Here is a 17,534-nt window from a genome sequence, read left to right on the forward strand (position 1 = left end):
TGCAAGCGTACCGAGATTAACATTTCATTGAAACGCTGCAGAAGCAGCCCACTTTTTAGTGCTGTAGTTTTTCTGGAACACTGCAGGCAAGCGGGCAAGTAAAACATAAATATTGTTTTACGCACTACATTTCTTGCTTACTCTATTAGTACCGGCAGTTTTTTGCTGTCAACAGTGTATAGCGATGAACCGTAAATAAAGTTATCTCTCTAATCAGCTAAGACTTGTTTTGGTATCATAAGCAGCAGGAGTATAGCCATCGTCGAAACATTGTGAAAAATGAGGAGTTGCCGCACAAGCGTGGGACCACGCCTTAACTGCAACGAAGGGGACTTATAAAAAAAAATATGTGATCAACTCTAAATAATCGAAAAACCCTAAAGAGCTGCCCTTTAAATATCTATGCTGGATTTTAGGGGTATCGGGGTGTAAGGAGTTATACATAGCGGATTAGTAGCGAAGAGAAATTTCCTTGAAATGTTCTGAGGTGAAATGCATGAACCGAAAAGCTCACCACAGTTGCTCATGCAGTATTGCAGAAGCACTCACCTCCAAGTATTCCAACAAGCAGCTCTTGCCGACACTCGAGTCGCCGACGAGGACAATATTAAATACGTAGTGACTGTAAAAAAAAAAAGATCAATGCACTAATTATTCGTGTGAAAAAAAAGCTCGACTAACATTCCGAGATAGCTTCACGATAACTTGAACGCATTAGAGCGTTGGGTGGCCGAGAGACACAATGGAATGTTGACAGAGCGACATGACTTAAAACATACATTTTCCTGTCATTGCATTTCTTTATGGTAATGGCTGCTATTGTCGATCGCTGAAAGCATCAAGAAAAAGCAACATTTGAACTTGCACGATAAAAAACAAATCGCCTTTTTTTTCTATGGAAAGAAAATGAAACCTCTCTTGACGTCACCGCAGTATATATTTGGAAATGACATTACCTCTTACTCATTTTTCGTTCTTTTCTAGCTAATAAGAACTGCATATTCAATAAAAGTAACCTCGTTTGCAATGAAAAGCCGGCATTGTTCGTACTTTTTACACTGTCCCCTTTTAGAAATTGTCATATTGCAGCCATAACTGTCGCTGCCGTTATTTTTGAATCCGTCCCAACGTCTCTAACTTGTGGTTTAATAGGAGAATCTATGCCAGTATTTTAACATGAAGCAACTCCTCTTAGCTACCTAATGTAGGTGTAACTGAAATGTTTGCAAAGGTTTGGGGGGATCACTGGCAGTGACATGACTGAACAGTTATGTGCACAAAGTCAGAGTATTCATGTGTGAAAACACGCGTGTTTAACCTGGTGCTTTATGGCTTGAAAAATATTGCGTATTCGCAAATTTGACTTCAAGCTTGGAGGCTTCACGTGCGCGTTTCTATTTCGTCGTTACTTAGCTCGGCGATATTCGTTGACAATCCACAGGTCTCAGATAAGCACGCCAGTGCTACAGTGTTTCAGTGATGAACCTCTAATGTCTACGAAAAAGAATGAATGCTCATGTACTCACTGGTCTGGACTTATATCACCCATTTTTTGAACACGATGGAACACATCGTCTGTGGAACGCTGACTTGCCGCTGTTTTTCTGGCCACCGGATGGTGCTCAACAACGAAAATATGAGGACAGGAAAGCTGCCGCCCCCGACACAATGATAAGACTGCTCACTTCACCGTATGCCAGCTTCGCGCTTCTAGATTGCTTATCGCAATGTTTGTAGTGGAGCCTTTACTCCACGAGTGATAAAAACGCTGCTCCGTTTGGTTCCCCGGTACACGGTGTGTTCCCTTCTGCAAGATTCCCTGCTAGAGCGGGTCTAGCTTATATATTCATTAACGGCGTTTTTATCAACAGTACCACTGGGTCACGACTTGAAACTGCCGTGTATTTTTATGAACTAACGCAGAAACTAGCGTAAAAGATGGCGCGTAAACTAGCGTAATACCTTGGCAAGTGTCTAGATGGGCAAAAAGGGTTAGGTATTTTATTTTAAAGCTTCAAGAAGAGTGCCCACATATCCGTGTAAATATATAACCGAACTTCAAAATAAGGCTGGGAATAGAAGAAAAGACCCGAACTGCCGTAAGCGGGTCACTTCATTGTGTGACGGAGTTGAATAGCGGAATTGCTTATGAAGGTTTCGACATATGAAGTCGTGCTACTTATGTGCTTAGGAAGTCTTTGATAGTAACACGGCTCCGATGAAATATCGTAACCCGAACAGTTGGCATGATGAACTTCTTATAAAATATGTCCAATTATTTCGAAACTGCTAAGCTAAGCACTTTTGTATAGAGAAATTTTGCAGTGCCTGCACACCGTGCCAGCGAAGCGGGTAGTGGCATGTGGCCTGAGTAGATTTGGTGCAGAAACCGGCCAGAAATCCAGAACCTCAGCAGGCTCAACCTGATTGCCCTACTAGCCACTCACCAAAGTAACCAGAGGCAGAGTAACGTAAGGACCGAAATATATCAGATGTCACTTGTTGTTACCACGATCCTACTTTTCTTTCTTCATCTGCGAAATGACTTAATTGGTTTGGTTTTGGTTTTACAGGGTTTAGCGCCCAAAAGCGACACCGTTTCTGAAAAACGCCATAGTGGAGGGCTCCGGATAATTTCATATTAACTTTTGTTATCTTCCAGGCCACTGCACAACACAGTGGTCACGTTAGATGAAAACGTTTCTCACGGCTAAACTAGTTGCCACTATGTAGGAAGAGGCAATGACGGAGTGAAAATAATGTGAGGTTAGGCTATCTGGGCAGTTGAAAACATGAAAATACAGCGGCATGGGTTGTGACACTGCTTCTCGTGTTCAGTTTCTGTGTGGCCTCTTGCACCATGTTCGTACAACAAAAGGATCCCTTTGTCATCATTAGGAGTGCAAATATCACTGTATCACACACCTATGTTGAAATTCACTGTGATGGACCCGTTGCTATAACCGTTGTACGTCCGACAGGAGTACGCACCTCTGTCCATCATGGCCGCTGCCGGGATGGACAGAGGAAGTTCTCCGTAAATACACCGTGACCCTCCCGCTTGACCTGCCCCCATCGTTTAAATAGGACAGTCGCGGTTTAGAGCCATGGGTCACATGACAGTCAAGCTGCAGTAGCACCCCCGCACGGTTCGCGCTGGTTGCTATAACCACGTCCACGGTCACGACGTATCTGGGCTTGGTGGTATGTTTGCCAGGAGAGGCAGCGCGAAGACATGAAGACAAACACGAAAGGCGAAAGAGACACGCTTCAGCAAATAGACTTACCTCACCGGAGGGGGTCGCACTCTTAACTGACAGGCTTAGTTAGTAGCCCATAGCTTACACTGCAAACTGCAACACACAAGAAGTAGATACAATCAACAATCCTTCAATCTACAGCAGTGCTGATAAGGTTGTGTTGTCTGCATTTCGCTGGTCTACTCTGCTGGTGAAACACGAAAACGTTTAAACTCGCCCAGATGCAAATAAAAAACAACAGTGAAGACCAAGAACTGAACAGAACATCAAACTAGAAGTACCCAATTCGACATGACACTTTAGAGATAAAAAAGCGCATGCAGAGTCACTACCACCTACTTCGGTGAAAAATGTGCTCTCACACTTGTGACAGAGGAGGCTGTACAAAAGGAAAAATGCCAGATTTACCGCAAAATGTGAATGTTTATGAGCTAATGACACATATGTCGTCTTAATGCCACAAACGTGAGGCCGCAGTGATGTTACAAACAAGTGGCATTTGGGATCGTTAATGCCAGTGGTGACATCAATGACAGCAACACTCGGCTCAATGTGGACTGTTTTATGGGAAACCTTGATGCACAGTGTTGCAATTTCAGTGGGGTTATATACTTTTTTGACTGCGAATCACATTTCTATTCTTTTTTTACCGGACAGTACGCTGTTCCGTAATACTAATCTGTCCAACATTGTAGATGATATGCCTTAAGGTGTATTGCAGACGGCGACCCGGAGCAAGTTTTCTTCCTTCGCGGAACCGAAGAGCGTGTTTCAGTGGGCTATTTAGATGCAGATTCCGAGTCCCCATTGGAGCGCGACGGATATCTTGCCCATTCACGTATTCAGAGAGCTGCTCCGGATCGTTGACTAAAATGCGCCATTATAATTCGTGCTTACATATCGCTTTCGCCCCATCTCTGCTGTAATATTAATGCGTTTATTTATTATATTTTACAGGATAAGATATTTATAATATCTTATATGAAGGGGCTACATAAAAACTGAGAAGTAAAAAGCGGACTCAACATGCACAGTTAACCGATCTTGAAGAATTCAATTAAAAGTACACAAAAAGAAAAATCGAAATAGTACCTCACATATTTTTCTTTAAATTTAATCGATGACGGATACCAACAATATTGCCAGAAGCCACCATTTCAATGAACAATTACGCCCAGTAGGGATGATGAACGCGAAGACGTGCTCTTAAAAAAAGGCGTCAAAAACTTACGTGATTACGCAGGTGGTCAGACGCAAGGCGTGGTTAAACGCGAGGCAATGTGAATGAATAATGGCTAGAAACAACATTCCGTAACCGGGCAAATATGCAAAATTTCTCCACAAGATTATCAGATTAGGTGTGGCAGTCTTGACAATGATGGCAATGCTGGAATATCAGTTACGATCTCGGTCGTATAAACAACCAGGGAATTTTTATGTGCACTGAAGGAAATGATTTAGGAACTCCTGACGAGGCAACCATACGGAGGATCCATATTCTAGCTGAGAGCAAAGAAATGTTGCGTAGGCGAGCTGTGAGTGGGTCGAAAGGTTGTATTTTCAACGGGCTCAAATATGCAAAACTTAGGCAACAACTTTCTATGAGCGCTGGCCATTAAGAATCAAGTTGAATGAAGACAAGGTACTATAGCCAGTTGTACTTGATGCCGACACAGTGGCGACTGTGTTAAGTAAAAATGCATATCAATCTAAAGCGAGATGAGCAGTTTATCTCTAAGCATTTTAGGCTACAGCAAAACATTACATTGCAGCAAGCACTTGCCTTTCATTTCAAGGCACTGATTTGATTGTTTCAATAAGCCACCAGGCTGTTGTTATCCATAAGCTTTCAATTCACTTAAAAAAAAAAGTGGAAAGCTGGACTAGCTGGTTTGTGTTATCCATTGTTAAAACAGCGCGAAAAATACGAAGACAGAACGGAGAAAATGCGCGTTTTTGATTAGATGTGAGTCAGATATGAAATCTGTAAAGGCTATGTTCCTCCTGGTGCGAAGACGTCGTTACAAGGGGTCCCAATAACGAGGACCAACAGTTAAACAAAAAACACCACCAATCTTCCCAAAGATACGAAAAATAGTCAAAGAATTCAGCCAGCATGTCCTTTAGCAGCTGATAATGTACTAGTATGTTCAGCGTGTCTACTTAGTCGTCTTTAATTAACCGACCCTTTAGGTATGTGTTTCAAGATTCAGGCGTCAGCCTCAAAGTTTTCGAGCGCCGTGCAAGAGGTCGGACTGAGATGTTTTCCAAGCGGCCTCAGCGTGGACCTAATTTAGTCTGGATGCAAAATGAATTCCACGAAATAAAAAATACTGTAAAAAATAAAAGAACAAACCAAATAAATTTGGTGGCGTTCAACTATTCTTGAACCTAGTGTATCAATAATAGGCTCTGTTGGCCTTCGTTTAACAGTCTGTCTAGCATGGCTGCATTTCTGTGGCTAGCGAGACTGGCTTTCCGACTAGCTACATCCGCCGGATGATCGGATTCGCCTTGACGCCTACACCGAAGGAAGCGCGCAGACGACCCAGCTACTGCCGCAGCGTCCATGGCGGCGGCGACGTCACGGGCCACGTGACAGCGCGACGTCACGGACACACCCTCGTTCCAAGCCGGCTCGAGATTTATCGGCCGCAGATGAATGAACTTGTGAGACATAGAGTGGTAGAGCTTACGCTCCAAAATCAGCCACAACACAAAACAAGACAGCAATTAATGCAATGGTTTCGCAAATGGCATAGAAAATGCGTTTTTAAACTCATGGTGCTGCAGCATGACTGTGATAATGCCATCGGTGTTGCACAGCATAGAATTAAATTTTTCTTGGGAGTCTAATGTAGTAACGCTTTCATTGCGCCTCCGTGATATGGCACACATTTTTGTAGATGAGGTATTTTTCAAAGCTTGGCACTATGATAAACATCCTGCATAATAGAGCAGACGAAGACATACAAGTGCTAAGTCGTTTAGACTCAGCAGAGGAATGAAGCTCGTTTTTAGAAAACAAAATATGGAGACCTGGCTTTCAAAAATCCTTTATTTTGTTTTATTCTTGGAAAATGTGATGGCAAGGTGGGTTGTAACCATAATGAAACTGCAAAGGAGAGACTAGCAGTGCCAAGCTAAACATAGGTAGTTTAGGCCAATGCTATGCTCCAAGGCCTCAATATCGCGCTAGTATTGAAACCGCCTTGAAGTAGTAATGCTTATTTCCCCACCCTGTCTTTTGTAAGTAGAATTCTGGTACAGTAACACTTACTCCGAAGCATTCTTGTCTCTTACTGTTCCGAATGTGTTCTGAAGCAGCAACATATTCATCCTGGTGAGAGAAGTACCGCAGCCTTCTACGGTCTGTGCAGTCACCTTGTTCTTTTTAACACCCCTGCAGCACATGAACAGCATGCAGCTAATCTCAGATTCGAGGGACTCACAATAGGTGTGTGTCGTGAGTTCAGAGCCTCACGACTTATACTGTACAAGCAGTTCAGTATCAGGATCTTGTATAAAACATGTGGACAGGCTACAGTAGGTTGGTTACATTGCTGTAAAGAAGCACGCAGGTGTAGTATCAAAAATAAGAGAAACATGTTTCGTGACCTAATTGCACTGGCATCCGTGGTGCACGAAAATTGATTGAATATAAATCTGCCGTATGCCTTTTAATTTACGCTGTCATACATCAGTCCACTTTGATCTCGGAACCATATCCCGGTTACTTCTCACGTGACTAGATATGTGCGTATATTCAAATACTAGAATCAAAGCTGACGTCTAGCCGACTGCACAACTGCACATGCAGCACCACGTTCAGTGTACACCTGTATGCAGTAAATCATCTTGCTCGCCGTATTCGTTATGTCAGTCGCACTGCTTTTGGCTGTACTGCATCCTTACATCAAAATGTATTGGTCTAAGATTTCACCTTCTGCACAATAGTGCTCCCATAACTAGTTTGATCCATAGCTTCTAAAGAAGTAGACCAACACCCTGTCACTCATTTTTTCTTACTAATGAAGCGTGTTTAATGTGATGTCGCACATTTGAACAGCATGTTCAAAAGTTACTAAGCAGACCATGCAAGGCAGAAGAAAGCACTGCCCTGCAAGATGATCCACCATGCAGGTGCACTTGAATAAACACACTTGCCAGAACGAAGACAGAGAAGAAAGATTATGGTGTAAAAGAAAACTTTGAACTAAGCATTTTAGTACCTTGAATTTTATTTTACACAACAAAAGCACGAGTAGGGCAAGACAAAGAAATCAGCGTTACAAAGCAAGGTACCAGCTACGATAAATATCCAAAACTCCTAACTAACGTCAATGTTCTTAAATAATTTCATTTGTGAAACTCTAGGTAAAATACATCGCATGTCCCGTGTGCCTTTACTGGAGGTCAGCAGATGGTGGCGAGAGAATATGTGTAGCAGTTACCTAATGGTGCTGCAATTCCTTTTCTAAGTTTTTGAACAGCTCTGAGCTGTATATTTCAGTGACGCAAGTGGCGTGAGCAATTGCTAACCCTTAAAACCCCGATAACACAAAACTATAGCGACAATCTTATGACGAACTTTTCATTTCACTCGCCTGTTCTCCTAGCACCACCCTGCCTATTTTCTCCTGCCAACCTCAGTTCCCACTGGAGCATTTGCAGCAAGCTAGGTGTCGCCACCATCGGCGGAGGAAATCACACAAAAAAAATCGCATTGCAGCAACGTAGGTGGCGCCACCGTAAGCATATGAAATCACAAGTAGAGAACAAAAACGCCTGCACTTGGCTGCAGAAGTAGAGGTGGGAAAATGATGGGCGAGATGTCGTTACTTTAGTTTTTTTTTCAGTGGTTCATTAATTCACATCCAAAGTTTTGAACCACTCAGAACACTGGACTTCGAAGTGCGCATGTCCCCTGTGGAGTCTCGCAAATGGTATAATCGAAGTCCTTTCGTCACCCTCTGATCGGCACTATGCACCGCTAGCACCGCTGCCGGTCAGGTTGGGTCGGAACGATGAGCCGCGCTAGGAGGAACCTCAAGAACCGTGGCCACGGTGCCTCTGGCTCGACGTCGCCGACCCCGGCGGAATCACCGCTAGAGTCACAGTCCAGAGAGCTGGACGGCCGTGAGAGTTGTACGCGCGGCACATATAAGTGCCCGCGTCCTTGGAGGTGACGTTTCGGATCACCAGCGTGTAGTCCGGCTGAATGGCGTAGCGCGAGCTTCGGCGCAGCAGTTGCCTTGTGTGCCCGTACCAGTTCACGACGGGGCGTGGCTCGCCCATAGCCAGGCATGCCAGGCGTGCCGTCTCGAACGCTTTCACGGTCACCACCTTGTCTGAAGGCCTGATCGTGGCCGGTGCTGAGGTTAAAGACGGCGGCGAGTCTACAGCAGGCACAGGGGTGGGGAGGAATAGGCGAATGCGAGGTTAGTCCACGGTGCAGTTACTATATGCATAGTACTCAAGTCACTATAGAGCAGTGTCAGCTGTTGTAGACAACACCCGCCCCTCCCCAGTCCGAGATTGCATGAAATGACGTCATCAAATTCTAGGTTTGTCCTCCACATGGGCTATGCAGATCAGCAGATCGTGGCGCCGCAACTGAGTGGTGCAGCTAGCTATTTTCGTTGTAGTTTCTTTTCTATGTTTTGAACAACCCTTGGCTGCACATTATACTGGGGCAAGTGACGCAATGAGCGGTTAACCTCTTAAATCCCTGGAAGCTGTAAACAACAACCACATTTTGAAAAACTTCGATCGCCTTTCCTTCGCCTAGCATCTTCGCAATTGCCCTGCCTCTTTTGCCTTGCAAACTCCACTTCCCACTGGAGCATTTGCAGCAAGCTAGACGCCGTTTCTGGGGCACCGGAAAATCGCAAAAAAGTTTTGCCTCTTGCAAGTGCTGCTAGCATGCCAGCAATACGAAGGTTGAGCAGAATGCAAGCGTACGGACAGAACACGGAGTCACAGCCGCCTTCATCGGGACAAGAGTTGTTCGAGAAAATGTAGCAGCCATCCGAAATAAATGCCACATCAAGTTTCTTTGTTGTAAGTACAAAGTGTTTAGGGTAACCTCTGAGGGGGAAAAGCACCAAATAAGGCGAAGTAAATATGCAAAGATAAGGGTTTTACAAAGGAGAGCCATAGAAAACTGAGAGTAGACTCCTTTTGAGCCTTCAAGTAGAGAGTGCCTCATATCATTGTCGCAACTGCACCAACTGGAAGACGACACTTCCCATATCCTTCCAATTAGCAGTGTCCTTCGCTACTTACAGCGCCTCTATTCCCACAGACTTCCTAAGTCTCACCTGCCCACCTCAGCCTCTGACGCCTCTTGATATATGTTCACCTCCTCTTGGGATCCCTAGTTATCCTAACGGACCACCAGTTATCTGCTCTCCGCAATGTGCCCAACCAGTGGACATTTTCTCTTCTTGATTTTCTTGGCTGAACAAAGTCTACTGGCCCGACACCTCGAACGTGTTAAAATGTGTGAGACAAGATTTGACAGCCTTACCAGTTGCGACAGACCGGACGCAGACGTAGGCACAGCCATTGTAGCAGCACTTTCGGACGTCTGGACAATCGGCATCCACGCGACAGAAGTTTCGACACTCGGCTCCCCCCATGGCGGCAGGCAGCGCCTTGACTTCAGCTACAGGACAGCGGCCAGCTTTGTTCACTGGTCACCAAAGAAACATTACGTTAATGACAGATTATTCATCTCGGAGCAACATGGGACGGCATGACACGAAAGTATCACTGTGGCTGAAAACGCACAAAAATGTTTTCCTTTTCAGGTCGCAGCAGGTGTCTTCTCAGAGTTGTACCGATCACAAGAATGTTTACAGTACGCTGTCATAAAATTAAACCCAGTTAACACCGGTAAGAAACAAAAATATGAATATCATCCGACAGTCAGACGACATTGGCTGCGCCAGGTGTCAAAATGCATTATAACTATCAGACAGTTAAACCACATTCTAATCATCATCTCGCCATACCCGGTTAGGATTGGTAAGAAAAAACATCAAACGACGACTAGATACCCTAGCAGCACGGCTAATCGATTCTCAAAGGCTCGGCCTACAAAGGACCACATGGAAACCATCCGTTTCCAATATTGGGCCAATTACCTGTGCTGCTGATTGGCTGTGCTGAATGCTAAAATACATTACAACAGAGCAGCAAAGTGTAGACTGCAGTGTTTTCTTTCCAAGAGCTCGTACCCAGTTGCTATGGAGAAATCATCACCAGAGTAACACGCGAGGCAACACTCGCTGAAGGCCACCACTCTGCACGCACGATTTTAGTTTGTGGGAAATGTGCTGCACCCTTGCACTCAATTTTCATCACCATGGCTCCCAATATGAAGCGTTGTGACCTCCATGTAAGCAGCAGCAGCAGCGTCCTGCAGTTTTTCTCTTTTTCTTCTGCACATAAAGTTGGCTTAGCCACGCAGAGCAGAAGCACGACAGCTTCCACAAGAGGCGTGCGCTCTAATAGAACCTAACATCTAAAATTAAGGGTTAGTTTAAAACGGCTCAGTGTCTTTGTTTCCCTCAGATTCATGCTCACAGATCAAGTATGGCTTCGTCTCTTTGGCTCCAGTGTAAGCGAGTAAAGCAAAAACATAAAATGAAAAGTAACCTTGTAGATCATATTTTTCACTGAAAAGCTTGAAATTCTGGCGCTCAGTTGGTTAACTGGTGTTATCTGGTTAACTTGCCAAGGGAGAAGTTCTGGTGATGACGCACAGCATCTAAACCCATTCTACGAGATAATGCAGTGTTCTGGAATTGCTATCCTTGATTTAAGAACCCCAGGTGGTCAAAATTTCCGGAGTCCTTCTTTACGGCGTCTCTCATAGCCCGAGTTTCTTTGGGACGTTAAACCCCAATAAACCTAAACTTCTCTGAAATCTTTGCTGCACACATAACAGTGAAAACTCATCTTTTTGACGTCTCAGCGTAAATAATCATTATTCTCACAGCTTACCATGTATAGGATCGAAATCGGGGCTAGAACCGAGTTCTGGCGCATTGTCTAGCATAAGGGCACTTATAGACCACCATGAAGGGAGCATAAAATACCGTGCCACCCATAAAAATTGACCAAAAATGCTCACCAAGGCGACACACTGGTCGGTAGGCGGGTTTTCCATCGGCACTTCGGTACGCTTCAATCCTGCACAGCTCGTCCTTGCGGCATGAAAAGTTCTGCGTAAGAAGCCAAGCGCGTGCTCTTGTTAGTAACATTTATGACTTTGTCACCGATAAAACTTAGTTGAGCATTGTACGAAGCTTGCACAAAAAGGCTCCCACAATGGCGCAGTTGCCTATGGCATTCTGGTGCAAAAGCAAGGTGCATGGCCACCGCATTTTGATTGAGGTGAAGTGCGCAAACAGACACGGGCTGTGCAGTGTCAAAGCGCGTTGAAGAACCCACGGTGCCAGAAATTAATCCGGGGCCACCTACTACGGTGCCTGCCGTAGCCCGTGTGCATCTTTGGGACGTTGCGTTCCATACACTACAAGACCGCAAGTGTTAGCTTGGTTATGGGGACGAAAGCTACCTGATGCTGTGTTCAGTTTATACCACTGAAGTTATCAATATTTCATACTAAGGGAAGCGAGGGAAGTATTGAAGATACTTTAACTGCACCAGAAAAAGAATTCTATTGGTTCTGTTAGCTACATTAAGACTTAAAAAGTAGGACAGAAAGTTCACATCTATCCTTGTCCTCCAGCACATAAAATAGTGAGTAGAAATTGTTCCAGGAGGAAAAAAAACGTGGACAAAAGAGAGACAAACACGACAGGACCAGCGCCAACTTGCAACTGAACTTGCAAGTTGGCGCTGGTCTTGTCATGTTTGTCTCTCTTTTGTCCACGTTTTTTTGCGCCGTTTTCCTCCTGAATCATGAACCAACTACCCCAAACTAGAGTTCTTCTTGAAAAATTGTTGCTTTGCCCTTGGCTTGCATTGCAGCACCAGCAACGGGTATAGTTATTATATCTTCATGCAGTATAGCCGCATACTCATAAAATGTGTAGCATAACCAAATGCATATACTGTATAATTCTATTTCTTTGTATTGGACACTTTATTCTTGTGTATAATCTTCTATTTCCCTCCCTGTAATGACTCTAAAATGAAAGTTGACAGTATATGTATATGACTAAAATAAGATATCTGGCACCGCAAGCATGGGGAGCTACAAAACTGCAGACTGCAGGGCGGGGCCCTGTAAATCTGCAGTCTCTTAGTGCCTGGCAATGTTCGAAAACACTAAGGAAAGCGCATAAAATCTTGACAGACCCTCACCGCTGAAATATGATTCAAACTCTCTGTGAGCCCATAAAAATACCGGACAGCAGAACCAACTGATTCAAAATGGTCACAAAATGAACAAGGGAGGGTATATAAAGCCTCAAGGCGCTTGCCAACTTTTTGGCAAGAAGTCTAGCAGCTCAGAAGCGCCCTACTATTGAATGAGTGCAGACATGAACCAGTATTTTTGTGCTCAGTTATTTGGAGTTATTACTAATGTGCCTTTATTCATTAAACGAAACTGTTCAAATATGAGGGACGCCACAGTGGAAGACTCGCAATTAATTTTCACAATGTGAGGTTTCCTACTGTGCACCGAAATTATAACAGTGCGACTATTAGACTATTAGTACTATTAGAAATACTATTCGTACTTGAGAATTTTCGTATTTTGCTTCCAGGGATCTGCGAGTGTTCTGGCTGAGCCGTCAAACGACGAGTCAATTGAGCCATCGCGGTAGTTTATTAATTCGAAAGCATTACATGGCTATGTGGCGTTATCGAAACTTGTCCGCATGACTGTGTCGTCTAATAAAGATAAATGTGCAAAATTTTGAGTGTGTTAGTTCCTGATGAGATCTTGCCGTGGGAAGAAATTTGGTTAATGAGTCGTAATTAGTTCATTAATTACACGCGGAAATTACACTTGGACGTCAAAATAGCCATGGTCATCGATATAGCCCATGGACGTCAGAGTAGCCACGGGCGTCGATATAGTATGTGTACGTTTTGCTTTCATTGCTCCCATGCGGGTCGCCTCAGTGTTCTCAAAGTTTTTAAACCAATAAATAGGCAGTGCGTCATATGCCGTTGAACTCCCACCTCGCAAGGGTTGTTGCAGCGACACTGGACACACCCACGGCTGTCCACGGTCTGGTTCTTCCCGAGCGGGCACTTCAGCTCCTCACAGTTTGATGGGAGACACCCTGGTGCCAGTGTTCGGGGTGGAGTAGGCAGCGTCAGCGTACTAGGCATTGGAAGTGGCGTGACCACTGTTGGTGGCTTCACACGGGGGTCTAAATGTTCAGTGGTGTCAGTAGGCTTCAGTGAGGGACGTGGCATCCATGCTCGGTGGGCGTCAGGTTTGCCGGTTTCATGGACGATGCTGTCCGCTGGAAGGCATGGGTAAAGTGATGCGGCACCTCACATGCTACACGTTTCAAGTACTTTATCGAGAATGTTCTTTAAGTACGATCTGTTTTGTGCGGATGCTAAGCAGTAACCGCAGTAGAACATGAATGACACGAATGTCATGGTGTCGTGAAAAGTATTAAAGCGAGAGCTGTACTACTCTGGATGCAACTTCCAATTTCGATGTGGATGAGACAGTGGCCTTCAGTGCCTCACAAGGTCAAACCGAACTTAACTGCGTGGTGCTATACCCCAAGCTATGGTAGTATGATCACGCGATCATATGACCACGACCTCTGGGTACCTGACCTAGACCTTGATATTTGATTGGAGACAGTGGTCACCACACCAATAACGACCTTCACTGCCTCACAAGGTCGAACCGAACTTAACTGAGTGGTGGTATGGGCCATGCAATTGTAGTATGATCACGAGATCATATGACTATGACCATTGGGTACCCGACCTTGACCTTGACATTTGATTTGAGGCAGTGGAGACTATGCTTAACAGAGCTTTCGCTCGTATAACCAGGTTCAAGCCACATTGAGCCCAAGAAATTTTTTTTATTTTCATACAAAAGCGAGCAAGCCCAGCATGCATTAGCGGGGGAAATGCATTTACGCAGATCTGTTTCCCGCTGGCGGGATTTATTTGCAGCCGCGCGGCACCACTCTGTCGCGATGTGTGCACTGGGCTTCTTCGATTATCCGCTTCTGGCAGCCCGCGGGTTGCTTGCGGGCTGCCCGAGCGCGCTCGATTTTCTCGGGTTGCTCCGCCCACTTCCGGTGGCTGCCCGGAACGCGTTCGTTTTTCTCTGGCTGGGCGGTTTCGGGCTGCCAGCCGGCGGCCAGACTCGCCAGGACGATTTTGTGCTGGCAGCTCTCGGGCAGCTAGCAGACGACAGAGAGGTGTATGGTCGCGGGAAGCTCGCGCGGCCATTTTTATAAGGACTAGAAGGACCGCGGTTCTTCATGCGATGTTTTGCGCGATGCAGGCGCTTGTTTCGACTAGGCCACGGTGCATATCGACTGTGTCGCCTGCAATGGCACCTTTTGCGGTAGTTCTCGCTGTTTATTGATACGTTTTGCGTGCGTATGCGCGATCACATTTCGATCGTCTCACCACCTCGAAAGCACAATTGCTCGCTTCATATTACGATCGCATACTTCTGATTCACAAAATATTTCGGCTGTTAATTTCGTGCGCCCGGCGGATATTGCGATGGTGTTCTAGGCCTTTCACGAGAGCAGCCGGATTCCAGTTCCGAGTACGCGTTCAGACGCGCGCATATATGCATGTGCTGACCGTGTTTTACGAAGTGTTGGTTGAGCGCGGTACGGGAGCGTATGGTCTTCATTGCGTTTGGCGCAGTGCAAAAGTGGATATGCTTTGAAAAACGCTTGACTGAAACATGTCCTTTATTAAAAGCCCTCACGAGCATATTGTGACCATATTGTTTGTGACCATATTGTGCTGTGTGCTGGTCATCAATCCGGGTGAGTCGAGAACCCGTATGCAGCAATACTGAGCACTCTTCTCCACGAAGTGACAGTATATTTTTGGATTTTTTATTAATTTTAATTGTTTCTTCGTTGATAAACTCAATGTATCTCTCCTAGCCACACTTTAATTTGCTGTTTGTAATTTTTATTTCATGTGTGTATTTCACTTATTTTTTATTTATATATAAATAAATAAATTCATACCGCAAATAGTGCCTTTTTGCTACGAACATGCCCCCCCCCCCCCCCTCCGGCGCCAACAACCAATGGGGCCCCCCCCTGCAAAAAATTCTGCGGACGCCCTTGGTGGCCACACAGAACTGTCGCGCCGACCAAGTGCTGATTCTGTCGTCACGGCCAAGTGTTGTACAGCTTCATGGTCGGGCCTTCTGCTACATATGCTCAAAATATCTGAGAAGTACCGCAGGCATGCACCTCCTCGCGTTTGGCTCATTTTAAAAAAATAGATAAAAATGAGCTCTAGCGCTGATCGTCATGCAAACACACGCGGAACGTGAGGCGCCGACACGCAGGGCTTTATCGGCTTTATTGTAGCGCCTTTCATTTCAGTGCCAGTTCTCTGCTATAAAGCTGTATTATTACAGAAACGATACGCAGCTAAATTTATGCAGCGCACCCGCTTGTTCTAGGTGGGCGTTCAACAGCTGATATGCGCAAATTTTGCCGAGATTATGCGTTCCTTGCCCGCAGCAAAAGCCGGCGGCCGACAGACTACAGTTGAACGAACGTATCCCGATTCCTTTCTGCTTACAGCTTACAGGAAGCAGGTTACGAGCGTTGAAATCGCAACGACCACAGCAGAGTCCACCAGGGTCGATCGTCGGCGGTCATATCAGTCATATATACTTACTGCGTAGTAAGCAAACACGCAATAATCCGAGAGTACGGCTTGTCGTACGTTTTATAAACAACGCACGGGGAGTTTTTCCGTCCTATGTGGTGTCGACTGAAACACGTTAGATTGCGATTGCTCATCGCATGCTTTTGAGGATTTCTTGAAGCTTACACAGTGCACCGAAGGCACACGCTCGCGTTGTCGTTGCCGATTTGCGAGCTTGATCAGCTGCATGTTCTGCAGTCTGCGGCACGCAGCCCTCAATAACTGCAAGTCGTTGTTTTCGATACCAAGCAGCCTATTTCTACCGTACGCGTGCGTAGCAATGAGACGCAGAACGCGAAGCTGGAGAGAGCATCTGCCCTCCGTGATCCGCGACTTGCTTGCCGCCGTGATTGCCGACCGGCTGGTTCCGGTGGCCGCCAGCCCACGTGACCATGATGCGTTTTCCTGTCAGAGACGAACTTGCGGGTCGCCAGCGGGCTGCCCGAGCGCTGTTAATCGAAGAAGCCCACTGTGCGGACCGAGAGCCGCTGCTCACTGTTCGGGGCGCTTGCCACGCGACTGACGTTCGCGCACCGCCTATGTGCAGGTCGCGCGCCGACTTCTGTTCGCTGTGCGCACCGGTCGACTGGTGATCCCGGCGTCGGCAATTCGCACGTTCGTATCATCCGCCGTGGCGTGACATTTGGCTAGGAACAGGTGAGTTTCGGCGCATTGTACAGAATGCACTCCGGGCAGGAAATTTTATGAATTCGTATCGTACCGAAATTCGTATAAAACTGGATCGTATCAACGAGTTGCTACTGTACATTCTTAAACTTCATTTTTCTTGGATTAACTAAGCGCACAACTTCCAACTTGGGGCCTATCTGTTTATAACCCACCCACAGCCAGTACAGCTTACAAATGCGAAAGAAAAGAAAACACCAAGAATTACAGAAGAGATGTGGCTTAATGATAGGGCGAAATAGGCTTATGCCGGTAATCTAAGACACTTGACTCATAGGCAAAAATTATATATTGGATTCCAGGGGAAAGTGCTACAAAAAGCTAGGAGGAGAGCTTAAATGCGAAACTTTCTGGGGTACAGTGGTCACGTCTCAAGCCGGGTAGGACTAAGTGAACACTAATTAAGGAAACTTGTGTTCAGCAGCAGACTGGGTGATGATGTCTATGACCCTGCAAACATGCATTTCCGCATCACTTGCATTTTTGAACAAATTCATGAGATTTTTTCTTGCGCACATTCTTTAATTTATCTTTCAAAACTTGATTTTTGCTTCCAGCCCAGGTTAAGCTCCCATGATTTATTGCACAGCCTTATACGTGTGCATCCACGAAAGCAAAAAGTGACGCAGTTTTTAAATCTGTTTTTACTAATGGCAAGGTTTTGCTAGGACTGTTCTTTTCCTATAGCCTCATTGTAGATCT

At 45.5% G+C, this 17,534-nt stretch overlaps 2 protein-coding genes across 2 annotated transcripts in view; both read right to left on the minus strand.

Moving 5' to 3' along the window:
* Positions 1-1,616, minus strand: part of LOC149331926 (uncharacterized) — a 119,067-nt gene extending 117,451 nt beyond the window's left edge. The window contains exons 1-2 of the mRNA XM_089556941.1: positions 1,527-1,616; positions 550-622 (exon numbers count right to left, since the gene is read on the minus strand). Of these exons, the coding sequence (XP_089413067.1) occupies positions 550-622; positions 1,527-1,549 (96 nt within the window). The 5' untranslated portion in view covers positions 1,550-1,616. The remainder of the gene's footprint in view (positions 1-549; positions 623-1,526) is intronic.
* Positions 1,617-7,870: 6,254 nt separating this feature from the next.
* LOC149331931 (uncharacterized) overlaps positions 7,871-17,534 on the minus strand; it is a 76,958-nt gene continuing 67,294 nt past the window's right edge. Inside the window, exons 46-49 of the mRNA XM_089557442.1 lie at positions 13,431-13,720; positions 11,404-11,494; positions 9,793-9,957; positions 7,871-8,659 (exon numbers count right to left, since the gene is read on the minus strand). Of these exons, the coding sequence (XP_089413568.1) occupies positions 8,310-8,659; positions 9,793-9,957; positions 11,404-11,494; positions 13,431-13,720 (896 nt within the window). The 3' untranslated portion in view covers positions 7,871-8,309. The remainder of the gene's footprint in view (positions 8,660-9,792; positions 9,958-11,403; positions 11,495-13,430; positions 13,721-17,534) is intronic.

The sequence above is a fragment of the Amblyomma mixtum genome, chromosome 8 (assembly GCF_055824585.1).
Source record: "Amblyomma mixtum isolate Tamu chromosome 8, ASM5582458v1, whole genome shotgun sequence".
In the NCBI taxonomy this organism is placed as follows: Eukaryota; Metazoa; Arthropoda; class Arachnida; order Ixodida; family Ixodidae; genus Amblyomma; species Amblyomma mixtum.